Raw genomic sequence first — 25,329 nt, forward strand, 5'->3', positions numbered from 1 at the left:
ATTTCTATTCCAATTTAATAAAGGGCTTGATACAAGAAAACCAGACATTGTGTAAAGGACAAAATCACAAGAAAGCACTGCTAATAGTTGGTTCTACGTGACTTATGTAGAATTAGAGAGCAAAAACATGGCAAAAAGATGAGAAATAGTCCCAATTGTATTGGGTGCTACTGGTTTGATTAAAAAACTTCAGGCACATCTTGATATGTTGCTTGTGTGTATTACATCTTATGACCTCAAGAAAGAAACTGACCCAAAAAAAGTATTAAGGTGAGTACTAGTAGTAAATTTGTGAGAGATCATATTCAGCATACTCTAGCTTATGATTGAAGTTCATTCTTTTCATGGTGAACACAAAACCCATTTGGAGATATTACTCTGTTAGAGGGTATTTGTGAGTGTTTTATAACATGACCAAAAGATGTTCCTCTTATCTCAGGCATGCTAGTTCACACAAGTGGATTATGCACCTCTATTAGCAGCTGGAGACGGAGTAAAGCTGACATCAGACATTTAGCCCTGCCCCATCAGCCCACCAGTATTCTCCGTCTCCAGCAGATTGCAAACATGCATCAATTTACTGGGGATTATTTGTAGTAAAAAGAAGGAAAAAATAAAAGTTCTGAAGCACTTCTTTAGCCCCTGAGGTGACACCGGTGGGTCCCTTCCTCTGTTGAGTATCTTGAGTCAGGCATGCCCTTCTTTACTTTCACTTCTCTGGGAAGTTTTGTGAGGAGCGGAGGTAGTGCGGGCTTGGTAGGTTGAGCAGCCTTTGGCTAGGTCCCACTCTTCAGGCTTACTTGCAGTTGCGGCAGCAGCTTTTTTAAATCCCCGCATGCTTACGTGTGCCTTCTTGCCACGCAGCAGTGTAGTGATGTAGATGCACGCCTACTTGTGCACATGACGAGTTTTCCTGTGTACATACCTCTATGGCTTTCCAGTGAGCATGTATTTGTACCTTGTTTTTGGGTGTGCAAGTAGCAGCATACAACTTGATGAATGGGTAGGTATGGTACCAGTGACAAAGAAGCCTAAGCGCTTAGCAATCTGTGCTGCTTGCCATATAAGGGCAATACAGCCAGGGCTTTCTGCGAGTCTCTGGATGCTTGAGGTGATTTACCTACTACTGATTTTGCCGATGCTAGTATATCTTATCTTCTTTCTTCCCGATGACAGACTTCTTCGGGGGATGTTTGATTGGAGAGTGTCTGATTTTGGGCCTAGGGGACTGTTGTAAACCCATCCTCCTTTTCTTGGGTGGAATTTTTCTAGGGTCTACAGACTTTTCTGCAGGATCGCCCAATGGAGATAACTGTGCCTCCAAAATCGGATTCACGTACTGAGTTCCCACTTGTCAGCCACCGCATGCAAGCGCCATGGTGAAAGGCCCCTGGTGATGTTCAGGAGGATGCGGGTAAGGAACGTCTGACTCCAATGGGGATTTAGATTTCTCACCTCTGAAAGAGGGAGAAATTCCCCTGGATTTGGAGCAACATAACTCTATTCTGTTTCTTTCATAGAGCTGTTGCCGAGTCTGTTGTCTCAGACTCTGAAGATACTTGTTGTGACTGGAGATGACTCTGCAGGTGTAGAGAAGGATCACACCATATTGGTCACCCTACACAAGACGACATGTTCCTTTCCCGTCCTGGATGCAATTTGAGTTGATTGACCTTGAATAGAGTGCCACAGAGGCAATCTTTAAAGGGGAGTGCACTTTATCGGGTCTGTACCCCTTGGATCCAAAGGCCAGGTAACAGTTATGTTTCCCGAAGATGGTATGTTCTGTTACCAAGCGGACCATCATTCCAATGGAAGGAGATGAAGCTCCAAAGGATGTTCAGAATAGAAGAATTGAGACTATCCGTAAGCAGGCCTTTGAGGCTATGGTAGTGAATTTCCAAATTTTGTTGTTGCCCCCTGGTGGCTCGGGCTAATCAGCATCTTCTCAGGGGACTAAGGGAAGAGGGCTTGGAAAACTAAGCGGTAATGGAACCAGGAACTGCTGCTTTAGCTGATGCGGGCTGTGACCTGGTTTGAACTACTGCCAGAGGAGTGGCTTCTGTAATGGCGGCTAGGCGTCAGCTGTGGCTGCAAAATTGTCTGTGGACACAATCGCCAAAACCAGTCTCACAAGATAACCCTTCAGGGGTTCTCTTTTATTCGGCAGTGAATTAGAGAAAACAGCAAATAGGGGGGAATATCAGGTTCTTCATTTGCCAGAGGATCCTTTCGGGGTAAGAAGCTGCTCTAGAGATTACAGGTATTTTCGTCCTTATTAGGGGAGTGACAAATCAAAGATCTTGTCCCTTCGTAAGATCTTGGGCCTTTCGGCCCAGGAAGCCTCGGAAGCATGCTAGCTCTGGAAGCAGAGCATCTCTGTCTTCACAATGAAGGTGTGCAGAAGAGAGGCGTGCATCTATCTTGTTTTTGTTGGAGGTGGGTCCAGATTATGTTGGACCAGTGAGTCCTGGAAGTGGTAAGGAATGGCTATGCTCTAGAGTTTCTAAGCATTTCTTCGTATGCCTTTATGGTTTCTCCCTGCAACTCTCCACAAGAGTGGCAGTGGAGACTACCTTAAGGAGGTTGATGTTTGAAGGCCATAGCTCCTGTTCCCGAATCACAAAAAAATAAGGGCAATTATTCCAGTTATTGTAATACTCAAAAAGGAGGGGTCCTTTTGGCCCATCCTGGATCTGAAAAGAGTCAATCGGCATTTGTGGGTGACTTGTTTCCAAATAGAAACTCTGCACTCCATAATAATGGCAGTGCAGTTGGGCAATTTTTCACATCTCTGGATCTGACGGAGGCATATCTACATATTCCCATTTGACAGGAGCATCCATGGTTCCTGTGTTTTGCCGTTCTGGGACATAAGTTTCAGGCCCTGCCCTTTGGGCTGGCCACTGCACCCAGGATCTTTTTCAAGATCATGGTGGTGGTAGTGCTGACCTTGCATAAGAACGGGATCCTGGTTCATCCATATTCCGGCTAAAAGCGTAGAAGTCACCTGACTTCTCAAAGTGGTCTCCTTACTGCATGAACTAGGCTGGGTGGTGAACTTTGCCAAAAGCAGCCTACAGCCATCAAAGACAGTGGAGTATCTCGCCATTAGTTACTATATGAAGCAGGGCAGAGTGTTTCTGCCCGAAAGTTGCATTCAGAAATTGATTGCTCAAATTTAAACCTTAAGGACAGTTTGCCCAACAATGTGGTCTTATCCACAGGTCCTGGGTTTGATGGTGGCCACGTTGGAGGTTGTCCCCTGGGTGAGGATGAACATGCAGCCTCTTCAGTGCATGTTTTCCCGATGGAGTCCGCAGTCACAGGAGTAGACAGGTTTCATTTGCCATTGAGGTGAGCATCCAATTGCATTGATGATTACAAGCGGATCATCTCAGGAAGGGAGTTTCCTTGGAGACACTGGATTGGTTAGTACTCACAACAGGTGCAAGTCTTCTGGGTTAGGGGGGGCTCACGGTGAGGAGTTGGTGGTGCAAAGTTGCTGGAGTGCCGAGGAGAATCAATGGAGCATGAATCAGTTGAAAGCGCATGCAGTTTGGCTACCATGCTTGAGGTTCACAGGGTGTCTAGAGGCTTCGGCGGTCAGGATAATGTTGGACAATGCAACGACTGTGGCTTACATCAATCATCAGGGTGGAACCAGAAGCCAGCAGGTGTCTTGAGGAGATAAATGCGCTCATGGTCTGGGTGGAGCAATATCTTCAAGACATATCCGCCTCTTACATTGTCAGAAGGCAGAGCTTGGATTCCGAAGAATGGAACTTAGGGGATGAAGCCTTTCAACTCATAGTGGCACACTGGGGTCACCTGTCTCTGGATTTGCTGGTGAACTCCAGCAACGCAAAGTTCTGCAGTTCTTCAGTCGCAAAAGGGATCTGAAAACACTGGGTATCGATGCTCTCATTCAGGTGTGGCTGCAGCCGGGGTGTTAAAAGCCTTCCCTCCATGGCCACTGATAAACTGGATCATTCAAAAGATTGCAAGACAGACTGAAACTATACTTCTGGTGGCTCCAGATTGGCCCTGGAGGCTGTGGTATGCCAATCTGCAAAGGATGCTGGTGGGCAGTCCTCTCGGGCTGCCGCTCAGGAAGGATCGTTTACATCACGAATTTATTCCACACAACAATCTGGGTTGATTTTGTCTTATGGTTTGGCCCTTGAGAGGCCTTGGTTGTTGAATCATGGTTATTCGCCTGCAGTAATTTCCACTTTGCTTCGGGCCAGAAAATTCTCTGTGTCTGGCTCATGTTAGCATTTAGAGAGTTTTCAAGGCCTGGTTTGAGGAACAAGGTTCTCAGTGTCTCAAAGTGGAAATTCCATTAATTTTGGAATTTCTACAGGAAAGATTGCTTAAAGGCTTGTCCCTTAACACCTTGAAGATTCAAGAAGTGACTCTTGCTTGTTATATGGGGCGACTAAAAGGATCATTGTCTTCCCATCCAGATGTCCTGGTTCTTGAAGGGAGTTAAGCATGTTTGTCCTCCCTTGTGACTACAGATACCTCTCTGGGACCTTAATCTAGTCTTGAATTTCTTGATGGGTCTGTCCTTATGGCTACTTATCTTGAAGACAGTTTTTCTCATAGCAATCTATTCAGCATGTCTGGTTTCCCAGCTGCATGCTCTTTCTTGCTGTGAACCATTCTGGGGGCAGTACAGCTTCGGACTGTACAGTCATTTTTGCCAAAACTGGTTTTGGGTTTTCATTTGAATCTATTTCCCTGCCCACACTGGAGAGGGATAGAGATGAGTGTCATATCATCTTTTGCGTGTCTTGGATGTCAAGTGGCATTTGATGCGGTACTGGAAGGTTACTAAATAAAATATTAAATAAATAGATCTGTCAGGAAGTCTGATCAACTGTTTGTGCTCCTTGGTGGAGGTAAACAAGATGAACCTGCAGCACGGGCAACTATAGCTTGTTGGATTTAGGAAGTTAATCCGGCTGCCTACGTGGATGCCGAGATTTCTTTGCCTAAAGAAGTTAGAGCGCTTTTCACTAGGGCTCAGGCGGTATCGTGGGTGGAGCTTTGCTTATTGTCACCTGTCTATTTTTGCTGAGCAGAGATATGACACACCTTTTCCAAGCATTACCGCTTGAATGTTTGTGCTCAGGAAGATGCCATCTTTGCACGTGCTGTGTTGGCTGGACCACAGGCAGCCTCTTTGGGAGTAGCTTTGGTACATCCCACTCGTGGATTGGCCTGCCTGAGTACAAAGGAAGGAGAAATTTACTACTTACCTGACAATTTCCTTTCCTCTAAGGAAAGCAGGTCAGTCCACCACACAGCCTCTGCTGCCGACTTGCCTTTAGTTTGTCCTTATGTGCAGACAACACAGTGTTGTTCCTATGTATTTGTTGGAAGAACCAGTAAGTATCATAACCAGCCCCTCAGCTTAGTGCATCTTAATTCTTTTGTCTGAGCTCAGTGTTCCCAGTTTGTTGGAAATATGAGTGGTTGAACGTTAAGTCATGTTTAAATATAATCTGTTTGTCCACAGTTTGGCTTTTCCAGAGAATACTGGTGGGCTGATGTCTGGGCAGGGCTATATGTCCATTATGTCAGCTTTACTCAATCTCCATCTGCTCGTAGAGGTGCATAACCCACTCGTGTGGATTGACCTGCCTTCCTTAGAGGAAAGGAAATTATCAGGTAAGTAGTAAGTTTTCCTTTTTGTGCATTATACATGAATACTATACAAGGTGCTCCTCAAATACCTGGCACCAAACCTGCCTACAAGAGGGAAGAAATGTTTCAGAGACTGTTTATCTGATTCCTATGATGTAACTTAATCTGAACACTCAAACATTAGAAATCATCTGGAGCCAATAATGTTTCCCAGTCATCTCCTGAAGGCACACCTATCCAGTTGGGATTTCAGGATTGCCACAATGAATATACATGAGAGATTTGCATGCACTTTTGCTGTTCAGTATATGAAAATCTAATGCATACTTTGTACCTGTACAGTTTGCACCTGCTTCGAAGCATGTGCAAAGTGTACACCAAAATATTTCAAAATTAAATCTGATTTCTGCATCAATCTAACTGGAATCACTCAGGTAACTAGTGTTTATCCAATGGAAATCATAAGTTCTGTAGCCATGAAGATAACATTCTCACAGGACAAGCAGGATGGTAGTCCTCACATATGGGTGACATCACAGATTGGGAAAGTATGTGAGAGATTTATCCTGTAGGTATGTGTACCTACTGTTCACTGTGCAGGTGGCAGGATATGGCAGTTTTCAAAGGGCCTCTTTACATGGGTAAACAGATGTTTACTCACACACACAGTTTTGAAAATTATCCTCCCTGAGAATTTACCTCTTTAGCCTGCTTTTTGAAGGAAAGAAGGCTTATGAGATTGCCATAGCTGGGTGTCCCCCTAAATAACTTTTGTGTTAAGTCATATCTATACCTGGTGATCATACCTTCCTCCCTCCTTGATCCCTGATGGTCATGGACCATGGTGGACCCCTGGCAATTAGCTTTCCATACCCCAGGTTCAGAATTCCTGGGGTTCATCTCTTTCCCGCCCCCAATGTTTGATGGGCCACCCTTCCCTTAACCAGGTCAATCATGGATTCCTCTCCCTCCTTATCCTCCTCTTCTTCCTTTTTCTGTTTAATTCCTTCTCTTGTCGTCCCTTCATATTGTCTACACCAGTCCTCTTTATTCCTTTCAGCCATTCTTTGCTTTTTTGGTACCATTCGCCTCTGTCAGGCTAGGTGTGGCAGTAGCAGGAAATGCTCTTCATTTCTATGATCTCACTGCTTTCCTGCGGTTGACTCCCCCCTCCCCCAGTCCCCCTCCCCTGATGTGAAGCAATGCAGTTTATGGCTCTTTAGACCCCTTTCTCTTTCCCATCTTGTCTGAACCAGATGGTGAGGTTTCAGGTTCCAAAGGTTTGACTGGTCTCTCTTGCTGCTGCTGCTGCTGCTGCTGCTGCTGCTCTTCCTCCTCCTCCCCTGGCCTGCAACAAAGCAGATTTGTTTTGGGGACAGTAATGGGCCCTGCTCTCATTTTCCTAGCCTACAGCAGCTCAACTTAATCTCAGCCTGCTATTTCTCCCCAGTTAAACTTGTTTGCATGCCTTCTGGTGGACCCCTTGTGATGACCTCATGGACCCCCCAGGTTAGGAACCATTTATGTAGAATCCATAGCAACATCAATCTCTTGCTTTAGTTTGAGATGCTAGGACCACTGACTGACAAACTTGGCAAATACCAAGCACAGGAAACTGCATAATCTTTTTTTTTTTTTTTTTTTTTTTGCTTTCCCCCATAGGAAGACACCTTTCAGGAGTATGTGAGACCAGAGATTAACACACTGCTGTCTGATTTCTGCATCAATCTAACTGGAATCACTCAGGTAACTAGTGTTTATATAAATTGTTATCCAATGGAAATCATGAGTTCTGTAGCCATGAAGATAACATTCTCACAGGACAAGCAGGATGGTAGTCCTCACATATTTATTTATTTATTTATTTCAGATTTTTATATACCGGCATTCGAGACAGCAGTCACATCATGCTGGTTCACATAGAACAGGGGTGCATAGTAAACATAACTATAACAATGGTGCTGAAAAGGCAGTTACATATAACAGGGTGATAAGAACTTGGCTGAGAAGGAAGAGAATGGACAGGTTATTAATTCACACAGGTAAACGATAGAAGATATGGTTAAACAAGGTGTAGTTGGAGATTAGTTGACCATGTTGGCGTCCGGGAAAGCTTGTATGAATATCCAGGTCTTTAGTCTTTTTTTGAAGGTTGAGATGCATGGTTCTGTTCTGAGATTTGAAGGGATGGAGTTCCATAACGGTGGAATGGCTGTAGAGAAAGCCCGGTCTCTTAGTGTGCAGTGTCTAGTAGATTTGGATGGTGGTACCTGTAGCGATCCCTTGTATGCATCTCTTGTCGGTCTTGACGAATTGTGTAGTCGGAGAGGGATCTGTAGGTCAATGGGAGCCAGTTGGTGGATGATTTTGTATGTGGTGAGAATGGCCTTGTATATTATTCTAAAGTGTATAGGTAGCCAATGGAGGCTCTTTAGAATCGGGGTTATGTGGTCCCTTCTCCTGGTATTTGTCAGAATTCGTGCAGCTGCATTTTGCACCATCTGAAGCGGTTTGGTGTATGAAGCGGGAAGGCCGAGTAGGATGGTGTTACAATAGTCTAATTTTGAAAAAATGATTGCTTGTAGAATGGTTCTGAAATCTTGGGCATGGAAAAGAGGTCTAATTCTTTTCAGCACTTGTAGTTGGTAGAAACAGTCTTTGGTGGTTTTGTTAATGGTGGCTTTGAAATTCAGGCGATTATCAATTAGGACTCCTAGGTCTCTCACTTCTGTGATTGTTGGCGTGGCTTGTTGTGCAGAGGTGATGGTGCTATTTTCTGAGGCGATGAGCAGGAGTTCAGTTTTGCTGGAATTTAATACCAGGTTTAGGCTGGTGAGGAGGAGTTTAATTTTTTGAAGGCAAGTATCCCAGTAAGCCAGAGTTTTTGCGAAGGAATCCTTAATGGGTATCAGGACCTGTATATCGTCCGCGTAAAGGAAGTGCTTGAGGTTAAGGTCGGTGAGAAGTTGGCATAACGGTATAAGGTAAATGTTAAATAAAGTTGGAGACAGGGAGGACCCCTGTGGGACTCCTACTGACGACGGATGTTGAGAGGATTCTTTGTTCTGTATCTTGACCTTGCTGAGAAATGATATGAACCAAGATAGTGCTGTGCCTGAGATACCTATGGAGGCTAACTGGTGTATGAGTAAGGAATGATTGACGGTGTCAAAGGCGGAAGATAGGTCCAGTAGGATCAGTAAGAAGGCTTGACCTTTATCGAGGCCCAGGATGAGGTGATCTGTTAAGGAAATGAGGAGGGACTCCGTGCTTAGTGTTTTGCGGAAACCGTATTGTGATGGGAATAGGAGGTTGTTTTCTTCAATGTAGTTTGAGAGTCGGGTGTTCACCAGTTTCTCCATAATCTTAGCTATGAAGGGGAGGTTGGCGATCGGTCGGTAGTTGTTTGGGTCATTAGGATCTAGATTAGGTTTCTTGAGTAATGGTTTGAGAGAGGCCAATTTTAGGTCATCTGGGTAAGATCCTTGTGTTATTGAGCAATTTATGATGTCTGACAGGGATTTGGAGATGGAGTCAGGAATTGATAGAAGCAATTTCGAGGGGATGTGGTCCGAAGGGTGAGAAGATGGTTTCATTTTCCGTAGAATGCCTTGGATCTCAATGGAAGAAGTGAGTTCCAGTTCTTCTAAGCGGGTATTTTTGAAGGCGGTCTGAGGTGGTGTTGAGGTAGATGCGGTGTTAGGGGGCAGCTGAGTTAGAAGTTTGTTGATTTTGTTATTGAAAAATAGCGCTAGTTCTTCCGCTTTAGATTTGGCTTGGTTGAGAGCGATTTCTGATGGGTTTAATTGAGTGAGGTTAGAGACGTAGCTAAAGAGGGCTTTAGCGTCGAAGATTAGGTGGTGGATCTTGGATGCGTAGTAGTTCCTCTTGGATCTTAAAGTATTCGATTTGTATTGGTGAAGAGTAGATTTATAGGTAGATAGAGTGATGGTGCATGGGTTTTTACGCCATTTAGCCTCATTTTGTCTTAGCAATAGTTTGAGCTTTCTTAGCTCTAGGGTAAACCATGGTTGTCTTTTGGACGAGTTGGGGTGAGGATTTTTTGTTGTTAGGGGGCATAGCTTGTTGGCTATCGATTCCGTGATGTTGTTCCAAGATCGAAGCGCTGAGTTTGGATTGGTGAAGTCTACTTGGGTGAGATGTGATAATAAGTGATTGCTAAGATCTTCTGTGGTGCATGTTTTCCTGTAAGTGAAGCAATGTGAGGGTATGCGAGGTGGACTGGTATCTTTTATTGAGAATGAGGAAGTTATGAGGGAGTGATCTGACCATGGTACCTTCGTGCAGGTGGGGTGCTGGACCAGTTTGATTGCTGTATTGACGAAGATAAGGTCTAACGTGTGTCCGGCTTTGTGTGAGGGTTTGTTAACTAGTTGAGTGAAACCTAAAGCGGAGTATGCTGTGAGTAAGGCTTCGCAGTTGGGTGATAATGTGGAGTTGTCGACGTGCAGGTTGAAGTCACCTAAGATTATCGCTGGGGCATCTAGATTGATAAGGGAAGTAGTTAGTTCGACCAGAGGAGATGCGTCTGTTTCCAGTAAACCTGGAGGAGCGTAGAGAAGTAAAATTTGGAGTTTGTCTGACGAGAAGAAGCCAAATTCGAGTTTCGAGTCGGAATTGGAGGAGTGTTGAGTGAATCTGAGGTCCTTTTTTGTAGCTAGGAGGATTCCTCCTCCTTTTTTTTTTCCCTGACGTGGGATGGAGAAGAAGTTGTATGTCTCTGTGGGTAATTGGTTGATTATTGCAGTATCTGAAGGTTTGAGCCATGTCTCAGTAATTGCGCATATGTCCGGTTTCACATCGATGAGATAGTCGTTTAGTATTACTGATTTCTTAGTTAGGGATTGTGCATTGAATAGTGTTAACGTAAATAGTGTGAGGCCTAGCAGTTGGGTAATGGGAGTGATCACGATTGGAGAGAGGGATTTAAGGTTATGGTAATGGGCGTGCCGAGTTGAATGTCCTTTGGTAGGTGGACAGTGTGGGAGGATTGGGATTGGAAAGGATGGAGACATTCTTCTTAGATTGTTGGAGTGTAAGCTGGAGTGGCTAGACTGGATGCTGGAGTGGCTGGACTGGATGCTGGAGTGGCTGGACTGGATGCTGGATGCTGGAGTGGCTGGACTGGATACTACGGTGGCTATAACGGGTATTGGCTTTAATGCAGGCAGTAAACTTTACTATTGTATTGTTAAGGCTGTGGTCATAGGCTGTAGTTACTTTCGTGGGTGTGGGTCTTCCAGCTATAGTCACTTTCGTAGGCCGAGAGCTTGCTGAGATGGCGCTGGCTGGGCGCAGGCTGGTACTTGCTGGGTGAGAGCTGGACGAACGTGAGCAAGATGGACGCTGGAAGAGCTCTGGTGCGGTAAAGTTGTGAAGCTGCTCGGGGAAGCGAGGATCGAAACGAAGGGGCGAAACAAAGGGGCAGGCCCCTTTGTCGCGCTCCTTCGGCGCTCGGCGTGCGGCGCCTAGCAGGTAGGATTTAAATCCCTGCCGGGCTCTCTCTGGTTGGTCGCCGGTCTCAGTTGGGGGCGGGCCTTATCGCGTTTCCCTGTTTTTTTTTTAAAGGTTTGCGTTTTTCTCGCGTTCGCCGGATTGGGCCTCGGCGATCGCGGCTGGCGTCGGGGTCCCCCGGGTGGGGAGGCCGAACACTGACCTGACCTTCCCCCGGTGGGGCTCCGGCGCCGGTCGCGCAGGTCTTCGGTCGCTGCGTGGAAAAGGACCATATGGGTGACATCACAGGATGGAGCCCAATCACGGATCACTTTTGTCAAAGCTTCTAGAACTTTGACTGGCACCTACAGGGCATGGCACTAACCCTGCATCTAGCAGGGGTCCCACTTCAGTCTTTTTTTCCACGCAGCATTAGCCATGTGGGTTAAAGAGCTCTCTAGAGATTCCTGACAGGAATTTTCCTCACGGAACGTCTTTAAAAATTTTCAAAAAAATTCTACCCTATAGGGGTCTCCCCTATCGATATCCATACTCCGCGGTCGAAAGGTAAGGCTTTACTCTCGTTTGCGGTTGATTCCCTTGAGTTTTTCCTTCGGGGCCTACCGGCCATCGACTGCACCGTGGCTAAATTTTTGTCAAAGCCATGGCGTCGGGTTTTTTGTCGGTGCCCCAATTGTCCTCGGACAATGTCCATCACAGACCCGCATAGAGTTTATGTATTGTGCTTGGGGTCCGGCCATGGTATCCTAACTTGCACCAAATGTGCCCAAATGACACTGAAGGGCCGTAAAGCCCGCTTAGAGAAGATGGAGTTTCTTTTTCATTCAAAACCCCCGACTCCATCGACCACTTAGACTTCATCTGAGCTAGTGCCATCGACCTCTCGCCAACAGTGGGACACCGGTGCTACCTGACCGGCATAGACTACTCCAAAGGTGTCGACCTCTTCCTCATCGCCTCAGGAGAAGGACAGAGGAGAACATCGTGAAAAGCGTCGACATCAGCATGGGAAGGCTCAGTCCGCTGATCCCGGCAAGCCCCTGGCATCGGCATCGAAAGAGCCACCAACAAAGAAATCCCTTCCAGAGAAGGCCCCATCCTCCTCTGTGTCTGGGTCACAGAGGTGTTCCCCCACCTTTATTGGTGCAGGGAGCACCCAGGTTCGGTTTCGCCTGTCAACCGTAAGACAGATGCCACCTATCTTGTACAAGTCAGCTCCTGGGTTTCAAAGATCACAACAGGATCCATCATTCTGTGTTTGTGGAATCAGCCCAGAAAAAGGCTTGGCGTTCCAAACCTCATTCCTCCATACCTCCAGGGAAGGAGCAGAAATCCCTAGATGCTTTTGGCAGACGGGTCTTTCATGGATCAATGCTTATATCTCGCATTGCTTCCTACCAGTTATACATGACCCAGTATAACAGAGGAGCAGAAACCTTTTTAAGAAGATCCAAGATTTCTCTGAATCTTTACCTGACCAATTCCAGGATGAGCTTAATGCTCTGGCTCAAAAAGGCCTGGATGCGGGCAAGCATGAGGTCCGTGCTGCATATGACATATTTGATACTGCCTCTAGAGTGCCCACAGCGGGGATTAGTGCAAGAAGGTGGGCCTGGTTGAAATCCTCCGACCTAAGACCAGAGGTACAGGACAGGTTGGCTGATAATCTCTTCGGAGACAAAATCCAGGAGACTGTGGCGCAGCTAAAGGACCACCATGAAATGCTGTGTCAACTTCCTTCAGTGCCTGCTGATTTCTCGTCCACTTCCAAGAGGACATTCAGGCGAGACTTTAAGCAGCCGGCCTACAAACCAAGAAGGTATTATCCTCCGTCTTCCCAAGGTCGTCCTTCCAAGCCTTATCAAAAGGTCAGTCCAGGCAATCCCGTCCTCAGAAGACCCAGCCAGCTCCTCAGCCGGGACCAGCGTTTTGACTCCTCCCTGGAGAGCATATGCCAAACTCCTCTTCCGTCTGTACCGGTCGGTGGTCGATTGTGCCACTTCACCAACATTTGGCACACAGTCACCACCAATCAGTGGGTGCTTGCGGTAGTCACTCAGGGTTACCACCTCAACTTCCTATCTGTACCGGCAGACTCCCCACCTCGGCTGACGTAGGGGTCGTCGACCACTCTCCCCTTCTGGAACAGGAGGTTTCAACCCTCCTCCAGTCCTGGTCAATAGAACCAGTGCCTCTCTTCCAACAGGGGCAGGCATTCTATTCCCGGTATTTTCTCATCCCAAAAAAGTCAGGTGGCGTTCGTCAAATTCTGGACCTTCACACCCTAAACAAGTATCTAAAAGGGAAAAGTTCAAGATGGTAACCTTGGGCTTTCTACTTCCTCTTCTACAAAGAGGATTGGCTGTGCTCTCTGGATCTCCAAGACGCATATACACGCATCTCAATCATTCCATCTCATCGCAAATTCCTGCGATTCCTGGTTGGCCCTCGTCACTACCTTGTACTACCATTCCACCTAGTGTCCGCTCCACGAGTCTTTACCGAGTGACCCATGGTGGTCGCAGCTTTCCTCAGGACTCAGGGTGTCCATGTCTACCCTTATGTCGACGATTGGTTGATAAGGGCTCTGGCTCAACGAGCCGCATTGGTGTCCTTATGTCTCACTCTCCATACCCTGATTTCCCTAGGGTTTCTAATCAAGTATCCCAAGTCCAAGATAGTTCCATCCCAACCCTTTTCTTTATAGGGGCTGACCTAAACACTATACATTCGAAAGCCTTCCTCCCTCAGGTTCGGGCTTTCACCCTGGCCTCTCTGACGAATCATCTATACACTTGAGTGTCCTTAACTGCTTGCCACTTCCTCATACTGCTGGATCACATGGCGTCCGCAGTGCATGTCACTCCGATGGCCCACCTAGCCTCTAACTCGCCGCCACCACTCTCGTCTGAGGGACGCTTTCGCCCTCTCGTGGGCCAGCGGTCTCCTCTATGCGTACCCGCCACTTCCACTCATATCAAAGTCTTCGTGAAGTTACAAAGGGACAAGGGCGTAATGATTCTGATAGCCCCTCACTGGCCACACCAAGTGTGGTTCCCAATCCTCCAGTACATTCCTCTGGGGAAGGATCCGCCATTGGTCGGCCCCTGTGACATACTAAGGGCAAAGGGCCGTCGGCGCCATTTTGATTACTGGCAGCCGACTGCCCAAGTGCAGGAGATCGCTCCCAGACCCCCGGACCAGGGACTTTTGGCAGGTCTTGGTGGGTGGGTGGGGGGTGTCAGGAGGGTGGGGAATTGTAGTTAATTAAATTTAAAGGGATGGGGTGGGGTTTTGTTTTTGTTTTGTTTTTTCAGAAAGAGAACAATAAGTTTTCTGATCTGGGGAGTGGACCGAAATGGCCCTCCCCAGACCCGAAAATGAAATGGGGACAAAAAACAATTTTATGCACTCCCCTAATATGCTCCGTAAGACGCACAGACGCCCGGGAACAGAGCCGGTTTAGCATAAAAATTTTTATTTTTTTTTTTAATTTCCCCCCTCCTAGGTGTGTCTTGTGGAGTGAAAAATACAGTACATGTTCCCTGTACATACCCGGTTATCCCAGAACAAGTAGGATACTAGTCCTCACATATGGGTGACGTCACTGACGGAGCCCTATTGCGGGAAAACTTTCTGTCAAAGTTTCTAGAAACTTTTGACTGGCACTGTGAGGCCACTGAGCATGCCCAGCATGCCATGATATTCTCTGCCACAGGGGTCTCTCTTCAGTCTTCGTTTTTCCGTGCTGCTGTAAGCATCGCGGAGATAGGAGCCCTGTGAGTTTTCTCACAGAATTAGACTGAAAAGTCATTGATTTTTAAAAAATATTTTTCTCCCATACGGTATCTCTTTCATTTCCACCAGATGGTGAGAAATTATAGTCTCGTTTTTACTTTAAGTAAAAATTCTCTCTCTCAAAACTTTCCCCACTTTTCATCGATGGCTGTTGATGAAAAGATGACGTCGGACATTTTTTAAATCCTGATGTGTAATCGGACTATGTCCATAACAGACCCACACCTTGAGTGTGTTCTCTGTTTAGGGGACAAGCATGATGTCTCATCCTGCCCTCAATGTGCAGAGATGACTCCCAAGGAAGAAAACTTAGACAGGAGAAGAATTTAACAGTTTTTAAAAATGCATGGTAATATAACTATGAAGAGTAACTCAATAATACACCTGGACTTGACCATCACTACTCAAACATTGATTTTATTAATGAGTTTGTAACCGTACTTAATTGGCACCTGTTAGAATGTACGATAACCTACCTATACATACATTATTTTGTGCCTGTTTGTAAACCGTTGTGATGGTACGTAACTTAGCGACGGTATAGAAAAGTTTTTAAATAAACAGGAGAAAATGGAACACCTCTTTCACCTTCACCTTCTTCCTTTTCCTTCAACATCAACGAAATCGTCTCCAGCAGGAGTTTCCAAGAAAGTTTTGCTGAAAAAAGTCTAGAAGGATCGGGAGATCAGGCATTGCCATCGACTTCGGCATCGATAAGGTCGGTAGTCGAGCATAGGCCCAAACATAGGCACCAACATCGACACACATCGACGTCAGCGTTAACCCTCTCCCCGGGAGCACCAACCGCTAAACGGCAAAAGCATCAGGAAACTCTGCTACCAGCGTTGGGGCCTACATCATTGATCGAACCTACACAGGGATCGGTGGACGTATTATCAACACCCACACCACCACCGCATACAGTTACTCCATCTACCCTAGCTGTATCGCAGGAATTGTCGATTTTTATAAGACAAGCGGTAATCGAGGCCTTGAAGGAACAGATGCCTATTCCGGCAACTGTGCCGATGCCGGTGTAGTCACAAATGCCGGTGTTGCCACCGATGTCTGTGACCTCACTAACACCAGTCACCATCCCGATGCCAGCACCAATGCCGATGTCCATAATTACACCAATGCCGTGGACTAAATCGACGGTGACTTCGAAGCGACCACCGAAGACAACAACCCCATCTTCGGTTCCAAAGCCGTCACCATTGGTACCACTCCTTCCTGGGGATCCAGGACGCCCAGAGTCAGCACTATATCAGATCTTAATGAAAAAATATCAGGATCTGCTTGATTCTCTTCTCTCTAATCCACAGGAAGAGCACATTGAGGAGTCACCTGTTGAGGATCCATTACCAGGACCTTCAGGAATTCCTCCACCACCTAAGACTTCAACAATTTCTCCACAAGTACACGAATATGATACTTGGAGTGATACACAATCAGATACTTCATCTGAAGACTTTCTGTCGGATCCAACTCCTCCAGAAGATTTTTCATTCACAACTTTCGTACAGGAAATGGCTGACACCATACCATTCAAATTAGTCACAGAACAAGACACCAGACAGCAAACCCTGGAGGTACTTCAATTTGTAGACCCTCCAAAGCAAGTGGTAGCTATACCAGTGCATGATGTTTTCCTAGATTTGCAACATCGTATTTGGGAACATCCCTGCTCAGTGCCAGCTGTCAACAAACGAATGGACAGTACATATTTAGTGCAGTCTGCTCCTGGAGACTGGTGGAGTGGTGGAGTCTGCACAGAAAAAAATCAAAAGAATTAGACCACATTCCTCAAATCCCCCAGGTAAGGATCATAGGTTCTTAGATTCCCTGGGCAGAAAGGTCTACCAAAGGGCCATGTTAAATTTGAGAATCTCTTCATATCAACTTTATATGACCCAATATCAGAGATTTGTGGCAACAAATGCAAGAATTCATTCCACATCTTCCATCACAATATCAAGAAGCAGCTCAATCCATCATCCACAAAGGGATGGAGGCAGGCAAACATTTATTTTTATTTAAATGTTTTTTTATACCGAAGTATAGCTAGATGCCTTCACTCCGGTTTACAGATATAACAACTTAGTACATTTTGCCAACAACTAATACAAACAGGGTATAACTGTGATCAAACCGGGTAATGATCAACAAATTGAACTTATGTCAATTAAAGACAACAACAACAACTTAGAGTGGGTTAATTTATATAATTTGAATTGTGTTATCATTGAAGGATGTCAACATTCGATTTACCTATGAGAAACTAATTTTAGAAGTCAGTGGATAATTATATAGAATCATTCATGTCGGTGAACAGTCAAGCTTAAACGTTCTATGTAATAATCTTGAGATTGTTCATGCATAACCGAAATTATTTGTGTTATAGAAACATAGAAATGACGGCAGAAGAAGACCAAATGGCCCATCCAGCCTGCCCAGGAAGTTTCGCACTTTTTTTTTCCTCATACTATCTGTTACTCTTGGCTCTTAGTAACCTTTTGGTTCTATTTCCCTTCCACCCCCACCGTTAATGTAGAGAGCAGTGTTGGAGCTGCATCTAAGTGAAATATCTAGCTTAATTAGGGGTAGTAACCGCCGCAATAAGCAAGCTACACCCATGCTTATTTGTTTACCCAGACTATGTAATTAAGTCCTTGTTGGTTGTCTGTATATAGATCCACTTTTCTTCATTCCCCCTGCCGTTGAAGCAGAGAGCTATGCTGGATATGCGTGAAAGATAAGTTATGTGTAGTTAACCGATACCGTCTTTGAAAGTTTGACCGAATATCCATGTTTTGAGCTCTTTTTTAAATGATTTGATGTTGCTTTGTGAGCTCAGGTAGTCTGGTAGTGAGTTCCCATAATTTCGGTCCTGCAATGGAAATGGCTCTGTTTCGAGTGTTGGATAGCTTAGCTAATGGAAGTGATGGTATGACTAGATGTAATTTACTTGCGGTTCTTGTCGTGCATTGTGATCTGTGTATCTGTATGATGTTATTGAGTGCAGTGTTATCTGCTTTGTATATATCTGTTATGTAAGATTGTCAGTATTTTGAATTCAATTCTTTTTTTCTACCGGTAGCCAGTGTAGACTGTTGAGTACAGGGGTGATGTGGTCTGATTTTTTTTTTTTTTTTTTTTTTTTGTCGGATAGGACTCTAGCTGCAGCATTCTGTAGTAATTGAAGTGGTTTTAAGGCCGTTTTTGGGAGTCCTATCAAGAGTGAGTTGCAGTAATCGAGGCTGGATGAAGTCCGCGCAGCCTATGATGGGTTTGAGACAGCTTCCAGAGTGGCTGCATCTGGGATCAGTGCCAGGCATTGGGCATGGCTTAAAGCATCGGACCTCAGGCCTGAGGTCCAGGATAAATCAGTAGATCTGCCATGCTTAGGGGATAACCTTTTTGGAACCAAAGTCCAGGATGCAGTTGCTCAATTAAAAGAACATACGGAAACCCTGAGACAACTTTCCTCAATTCCACAGGATCCCTCGAAGCACTCTGGGCGTAGGCCTCAACGGAAAGAAACTAGAAGACCTTTTTATAGACAAAGGCAGTACTAACCTCCTACATCTAGAACCAGGCCTTCTAGAACACAACAAAGACTGCAACCCAGACAACCTGGGGTGACTAGGCCTCAACCGACGCCACAGACAGGGCCTGCTGCTGGCTTTTGAGGCCATTTCCAGAGAACACAGCTACCTCTCCAATCCTCAGCCAGAACTTCTGGTAGGAGGCCGAGTATCCTGGTTTTACAACAATTGGATTCCAATAACGGACCAATGGGTACTTGCAATAGTATCTCGAGGTTACCAACTCAATTTCCTCTCAATTCCAACAGATTTTCCTCCAAAACCTTTCTTTCTCAGCGAAAATCACATACTCCAATTGCAAGTAGAACTATCCACCCTTCTGAAAGCCAGGGCTGTGGAACCAGTGCCCCGGACTCAGCAAGGCAGAGGATTCTATTCTCGGTATTTTCTCATTCCAAAGAAAACTGGAGGCCTACGTCCCATCCTAGACCTCAGAAATCTCAACAAATTTCTAAAGAAAGAAAAGTTCAGGATGGTTTCTCTAGGCACCATGCTTCCCCTTCTTCAAACAGGAGATTGGCTTTGTTCTCTGGATCTTCAAGTCACTTATGCTCACATTCCAATATTCCCTCCTCATCGCAAGTATCTACGCTTCATGGTGGGTCATCAACATTTCCAATACAGAGTACTGCCATTTGCACTTGTCTCTGCTCCCAGAGTATTCACCAAATGTCTGGCAGTATTAGCAGCACACTTGCACAAGGAAAGTGTCCATGTCTTTCCATATTTAGACGACTGGCTCATCAGGAATCAATCTCAACAAGGAGCACTGACTTCTCTCAGTTGAACAATTACTCTACTTCACTCCATGGGCGTTCTCATCAATTATCAAAAGTCCCATCTTACTCCATCTCACCTGCTTCAATTCATCAGAGCAGAATTGAACACCATCCTCTCAAAGGCTTTTCTACCAGAGGATCGAGCAGAAACACTTTCCCTACTAGCAAACTCGATTCACTCAGAGAAACAAGCAACAGCTAATCAGTTTCTAACCTTACTAGGCCACATGGCCTCCACAGTTCATGTCACTCCTATGGCATGACTCGCCATGAGAGTAACACAATGGACTTTAAGATCACAATGGATCCAAGCCATTCAACCACTGCATTCACCAATTCAAGCAACCCACCAGCTACGTTCCTCTCTTCTTTGGTGGGTGAACAAGGACAATTTACGCAAGGGCCTACCCTTCCAACAACCAGTCCCACAAATAACTTTAACTACAGATGCATCCACCTTAGGTTGGGGAGCTCACATAGACAATCTCCAAACCCAAGGTACTTGGACAAAACTCGAAGCAACATTTCAAATCAATTTCCTGGAGCTTCTAGCTATACGTTATGCACTGCATGCGTTCAAGGACTGCCTTTCACACAAGACTGTTCTCATTCAAACGGACAGCCCAGTTGCCATGTGGTACATCAACAAACAGGGAGGGGGGAGATCACGTGATGTGGTGAGTGAGGTTGGTCACAGACTTCCTCGCTCCGGGCGGCGCATCTCTTACCCACCTCCATCAGCCTGCTAAAATCCTGCTGAATCACTGTTTTCTCCTTTATGAGTGCGGAGTATATGTTCGATCGCAAATTTTATGTCCAAATCGCCATCTGTGATGCCTCCAAAAGTGGCTAAACGGGACAAAGAAAAATCGAGAGGGCCGGAGCCCAAAATGGCGGTCGCGTCCCCGGAGGCAGCGGCGCATTTAAAACATACGGCAGCACCTTCCCTCCCTCCGACCACGGCCAAAATAAAAGAGGTTGTCGGAGCCGTGTTGGATGCCAAATTAGCAGGGATATCGGCGCAACTTACTTCGTTGCAGGAAGCCTTTACGGACTATGCACCTCGCCTCTCTCAGGTGGAGGAGCGGACCTCGACCCTCGAAGATGAGGTAACCGCTTTGCAGGGGAAGGTGTCTAACATGGAAAAAGCCTTACAGGACCAAGAAGAGAAGACGGAAGACCTGGAAAACCGGGCAAGAAGATCAAATATTCGATTTATAGGGCTCCCGGAATCGTTGGAAGATCAGCTTTTGCGGCCCACGCTGTTAAAATGGCTGCCGGAAGTTCTCGGCCTCCCTGATCTAAAGGATACAATAGAATTTGAGAGAGTTCATAGAATTGGAGCTAAAGGACCGGACCAAAACCGTCCGCGCACCGTGATTGCCAAGATACTTAATTTTCACCACAAGCACCTTATTCTGCAGGCAGCACGGAAGCAGGGGGCACTGCTTTTTCAAGGGAAGGAAATTCGTTTGGCTCCAGATTATTCAGTAAAGGTGGCGGCTATGCGGAGAGCCTACAGCTCTATTTGTAGTCAGCTTATTGAAAAGGATATTCGCTTCACCGTACAATTCCCAGCGAAACTCCGCATAAATCATGGAGGCAAATGGACTACCTATGAGTCGGCAGAAGCGGCGAGGGGGGCCCTAGACTTCCTTCATAAATAAGATCTCTGGCGGGATTGGAAGTCCTTCTTTTAGTTTTCAACTACAAAGGTGGTGGGTGAGAGCTCTGTGCCCTCTGTTCACATTTTAATGATCTCCTTACATGACTCGTTGAGTCTCGGTTTGTTGGGGATTGGTTTGCTGTTTTTGGGGGTGGGGGGGAGGGAGGGATAATGCTGGTATTGCTGCTTCTATATGTCTGTATGTGTCTGGTATGTACTTGGAGGGTGGGCTTGCTGAGATGATTTTCTTGCTCTGGCTGCTGGTGTACAAGCTTGAGAGTAGGCTAGGCTACTAGGAACTGATCAAAATTGAGATGAAGGCAGCAGTCCAGCAGCAAGAGGGGGGCTTCCCAGTCTTTTGCATCGAGTGTCACATGTATGATTTTTTACCCACCGGTGAGAAGTTGTACATGTGCATGCGATGCAAAGAGCTCCTGGCTCTCAGAGAACGAGTCCGATCTCTGGAGGCTAGAGTGGCAGACCTGGAGGAGCTGAGGCAGACAGAGAGGTATATAGATGAGACCTTCAGGGACATAGTAGTCCAGTCCCAACTTCAGACTGGCAGCCCTGGGTGCTGCCTTGGAGGAAGAAGGTCTCATAATGGGAGAGCACCAACCAGGTGTAGCAGGAAAGGATCCTGTAGCAAGGACCTGCTCTCTAGGTGATGCATTGTCCTTTCGCACTGAGGATATCTCCCCAAGGCCTACTGCCCAGGAGGGAAGGGTTAGGTCGGCCGTCATAGTTGGTGATTCGATTATTAGGAATGTAGATAGCTGGGTGGCAGGTGGGCGTGAGGATCGCCTGGTAACATGCCTACCTGGTGCGAAGGTGGCGGACCTCACGCGTCACCTAGATAGGATTTTAGACAGTGCTGGGGAGGAGCCGGCTGTCGTGGTACACGTGGGCACCAACGACATAGGAAAATGTGGGAGGGAGGTTCTGGAAGCCAAATTTAGGCTCTTAGGTAGAAAGATTAAATCCAGAACCTCCAGGGTAGCATTCTCTGAAATGCTCCCTGTTCCACGCGCAGGTCACCAGAGGCAGGCAGAGCTCCGGAGTCTCAATGCGTGGATGAGACGATGGTGCAAGGAAGAGGGATTCAGTTTTGTTAGGAACTGGGGAACCTTTTGGGGAAGGGGGAGTCTCTTCCGAAGGGATGGGCTCCACCTTAACCAGGGTGGAACCAGACTGCTGGCGCTAACCTTTAAAAAGGAGATAGAGCAGCTTTTAAACTAGAACAAAGGGGAAAGCCGACAGTCGCTCAGCAGCGCATGGTTCGGAGAGATGTATCTTTAAGGATACTAATGATGCATTAGAATTAGGGCATCCCGACAGTGAGGTTCCAATAATTAGAAAAGTAGTCCAAGTACCTGTAACTAAAAACTCACCTGAGCTAAAAAATTCTAACTTATCCCTATCAATTAAAAAGCAGAATAAAAATACAAACAAAAAACAAACTTTGAAATGTTTGTATGCTAATGCCAGAAGTCTAAGAAGTAAGATGGGAGAATTAGAATGTATAGCAGTAAATGATGACATAGACTTAATTGGCATCTCAGAGACATGGTGGAAAGAGGATAACCAATGGGACAGTGCTATACCGGGGTACAAATTATATCGCAATGACAGAGAGGAGCAGTCGAGAGGAGGTGTGGCGCTTTATGTCCGGGATGGCATAGAGTCCAACAGGATAAACATCCTGCATGAGACTAAATACAAAATTGAATCTTTATGGGTAGAAATCCCTTGTGTATCAGGGAAGACTACAGTGATAGGGGTATACTACCGTCCACCTGGTCAAGATGGTGAGATGGACAGTGAAATGCTAAGAGAAATTAGGGAAGCTAACCAAATTGGTAGTGCAGTAATAATGGGAGACTTCAATTACCCCAATATAGACTGGGTAAATGTATCATCGGGTCACGCTAGAGAGATAACGTTCCTGGATGGAATAAATGATAGCTTTATGGAGCAATTGGTTCAGGAACCGACGAGAGAGGGAGCAATTTTAGATCTAATTCTCAGTGGAGCACAGGACTTGGTGAGAGAGGTAACGGTGGTGGGGCCGCTTGGCAATAGTGATCATAATATGATCAAATTTGATTTAATGACTGGAAAAGGAACAGTGTGCAAATCCAAGGCTCTCGTGCTAAACTTTCAAAAGGGAAACTTTGATAAAATGAGAAAAATTGTTAGAAAAAAACTGAAAGGAGCAGCTACAAAAGTAAAAAGTCCAAGAGGCGTGGTCATTGTTAAAAAATACCATTCTAGAAGCACAGTCCAGATGTATTCCACACATTAAGAAAGGTGGAAAGAAGGCAAAACGATTACCGGCATGGTTAAAAGGGGAGGTGAAAGAAGCTATTTTAGCCAAAAGATCTTCATTCAAAAATTGGAAGAAGGATCCAACAGAAGAAAATAGGATAAAGCATAAACATTGGCAAGTTAAATGTAAGACATTGATAAGACAGGGTAAGAGAGAATTTGAAAAGAAGTTGGCTGTAGAGGCAAAAACTAACAGTAAAAACTTTTTTAAATATATCCGAAGCAGAAAGCCTGTGAGGGAGTCAGTTGGACCGTTAGATGATCGAGGGGTTAAAGGGGCACTTAGAGAAGATAAGGCCATCGCGGAAAGATTAAATGATTTCTTTGCTTCGGTGTTTACTGAAGAGGATGTTGGGGAGGTACCCGTAATGGAGAAGGTTTTCATGGGTAATGATTCAGATGGACTGAATCAAATCACGGTGAACCTAGAAGATGTGGTAGGCCTGATTGACAAACTGAAGAGTAGTAAATCACCTGGACCGGATGGTATACACCCCAGAGTTCTGAGGGAACTAAAAAATGAAATTTCAGACCTATTAGTAAAAATTTGTAACCTATCATTAAAATCATCCATTGTACCTGAAGACTGGAGGATAGCAAATGTAACCCCAATATTTAAAAAGGGCTCCAGGGGCGATCTGGGAAACTACAGACCGGTTAGTCTGACTTCAGTGCCAGGAAAAATAGCGGAAAGTGTTCTAAACATCAAAATCACAGAACATATAGAAAGACATGGTTTAATGGAACAAAGTCAGCATGGCTTTACCCAGGGCAAGTCTTGCCTCACAAATCTGCTTCACTTTTTTGAAGGAGTTAATAAACATGTGGATAAAGGTGAACCGGTAGATATAGTATACTTGGATTTTCAGAAGGCGTTTGACAAAGTTCCTCATGAGAGGCTTCTAGGAAAAGTAAAAAGTCATGGGATAGGTGGCGATGTCCTTTCGTGGATTGCAAACTGGCTAAAAGACAGGAAACAGAGAGTAGGATTAAATGGGCAATTTTCTCAATGGAAGGGAGTGGACAGTGGAGTGCCTCAGGGATCTGTATTGGGACCCTTACTGTTCAATATATTTATAAATGATCTGGAAAGAAATACGACGAGTGAGATAATCAAATTTGCAGATGACACAAAATTGTTCAGAGTAGTTAAATCACAAGCAGATTGTGATAAATTGCAGGAAGACCTTGTGAGACTGGAAAATTGGGCATCCAAATGGCAGATGAAATTTAATGTGGATAAGTGCAAGGTGATGCATATAGGGAAAAATAACCCATGCTATAATTACACGATGTTGGGTTCCATATTAGGTGCTACAACCCAAGAAAGAGATCTAGGTGTCATAGTGGATAACACATTGAAATCGTCGGTTCAGTGTGCTGCGGCAGTCAAAAAAGCAAACAGAATGTTGGGAATTATTAGAAAAGGAATGATGAATAAAACGGAAAATGTCATAATGCCTCTGTATCGCTCCATGGTGAGACCGCACCTTGAATACTGTGTACAATTCTGGTCGCCGCATCTCAAAAAAGATATAATTGCGATGGAGAAGGTACAGAGAAGGGCTACCAAAATGATAAGGGGAATGGAACAACTCCCCTATGAGGAAAGACTAAAGAGGTTAGGACTTTTCAGCTTGGAGAAGAGACGATTGAGGGGGGATATGATAGAGGTGTTTAAAATCATGAGAGGTCTAGAACGGGTAGATGTGAATCGGTTATTTACTCTTTCGGATAATAGAAAGACTAGGGGACACTCCATGAAGTTAGCATGGGGCACATTTAAAACTAATCTGAGAGAGTTCTTTTTTACTCAACGCCCAATTAAACTCTGGAATTTGTTGCCAGAGAATGTGGTTCGTGCAGTTAGTATAGCTGTGTTTAAAAAAGGATTGGATAAGTTCTTGGAGAAGAAGTCCATTACCTGCTATTAAGTTCACTTAGAGAATAGCCACTGCCATTAGCAATGGTTACATGGAATAGACTTAGTTTTTGGGTACTTGCCAGGTTCTTATGGCCTGGA

General features: G+C 45.4%; 1 protein-coding gene across 5 annotated transcripts in view; it reads left to right on the top strand.

The window, feature by feature from the left end:
* ERI1 (exoribonuclease 1) overlaps positions 1 to 25,329 on the top strand; it is a 308,911-nt gene that overhangs the window by 129,910 nt on the left and 153,672 nt on the right. For 4 of the 5 annotated variants that reach the window (XM_029602203.1, XM_029602185.1, XM_029602167.1 and 1 more), the window contains exon 4: positions 7,318 to 7,401. The exons of the other annotated variant lie outside the window; for it this stretch is intronic. In XM_029602203.1, coding sequence (XP_029458063.1) covers positions 7,318 to 7,401 — 84 coding nt within the window. The remainder of the gene's footprint in view (positions 1 to 7,317; positions 7,402 to 25,329) is intronic. 5 annotated transcript variants of the gene reach the window in all.

The sequence above is a fragment of the Rhinatrema bivittatum genome, chromosome 1, assembly GCF_901001135.1.
Source record: "Rhinatrema bivittatum chromosome 1, aRhiBiv1.1, whole genome shotgun sequence".
Taxonomy (NCBI): Eukaryota; Metazoa; Chordata; class Amphibia; order Gymnophiona; family Rhinatrematidae; genus Rhinatrema; species Rhinatrema bivittatum.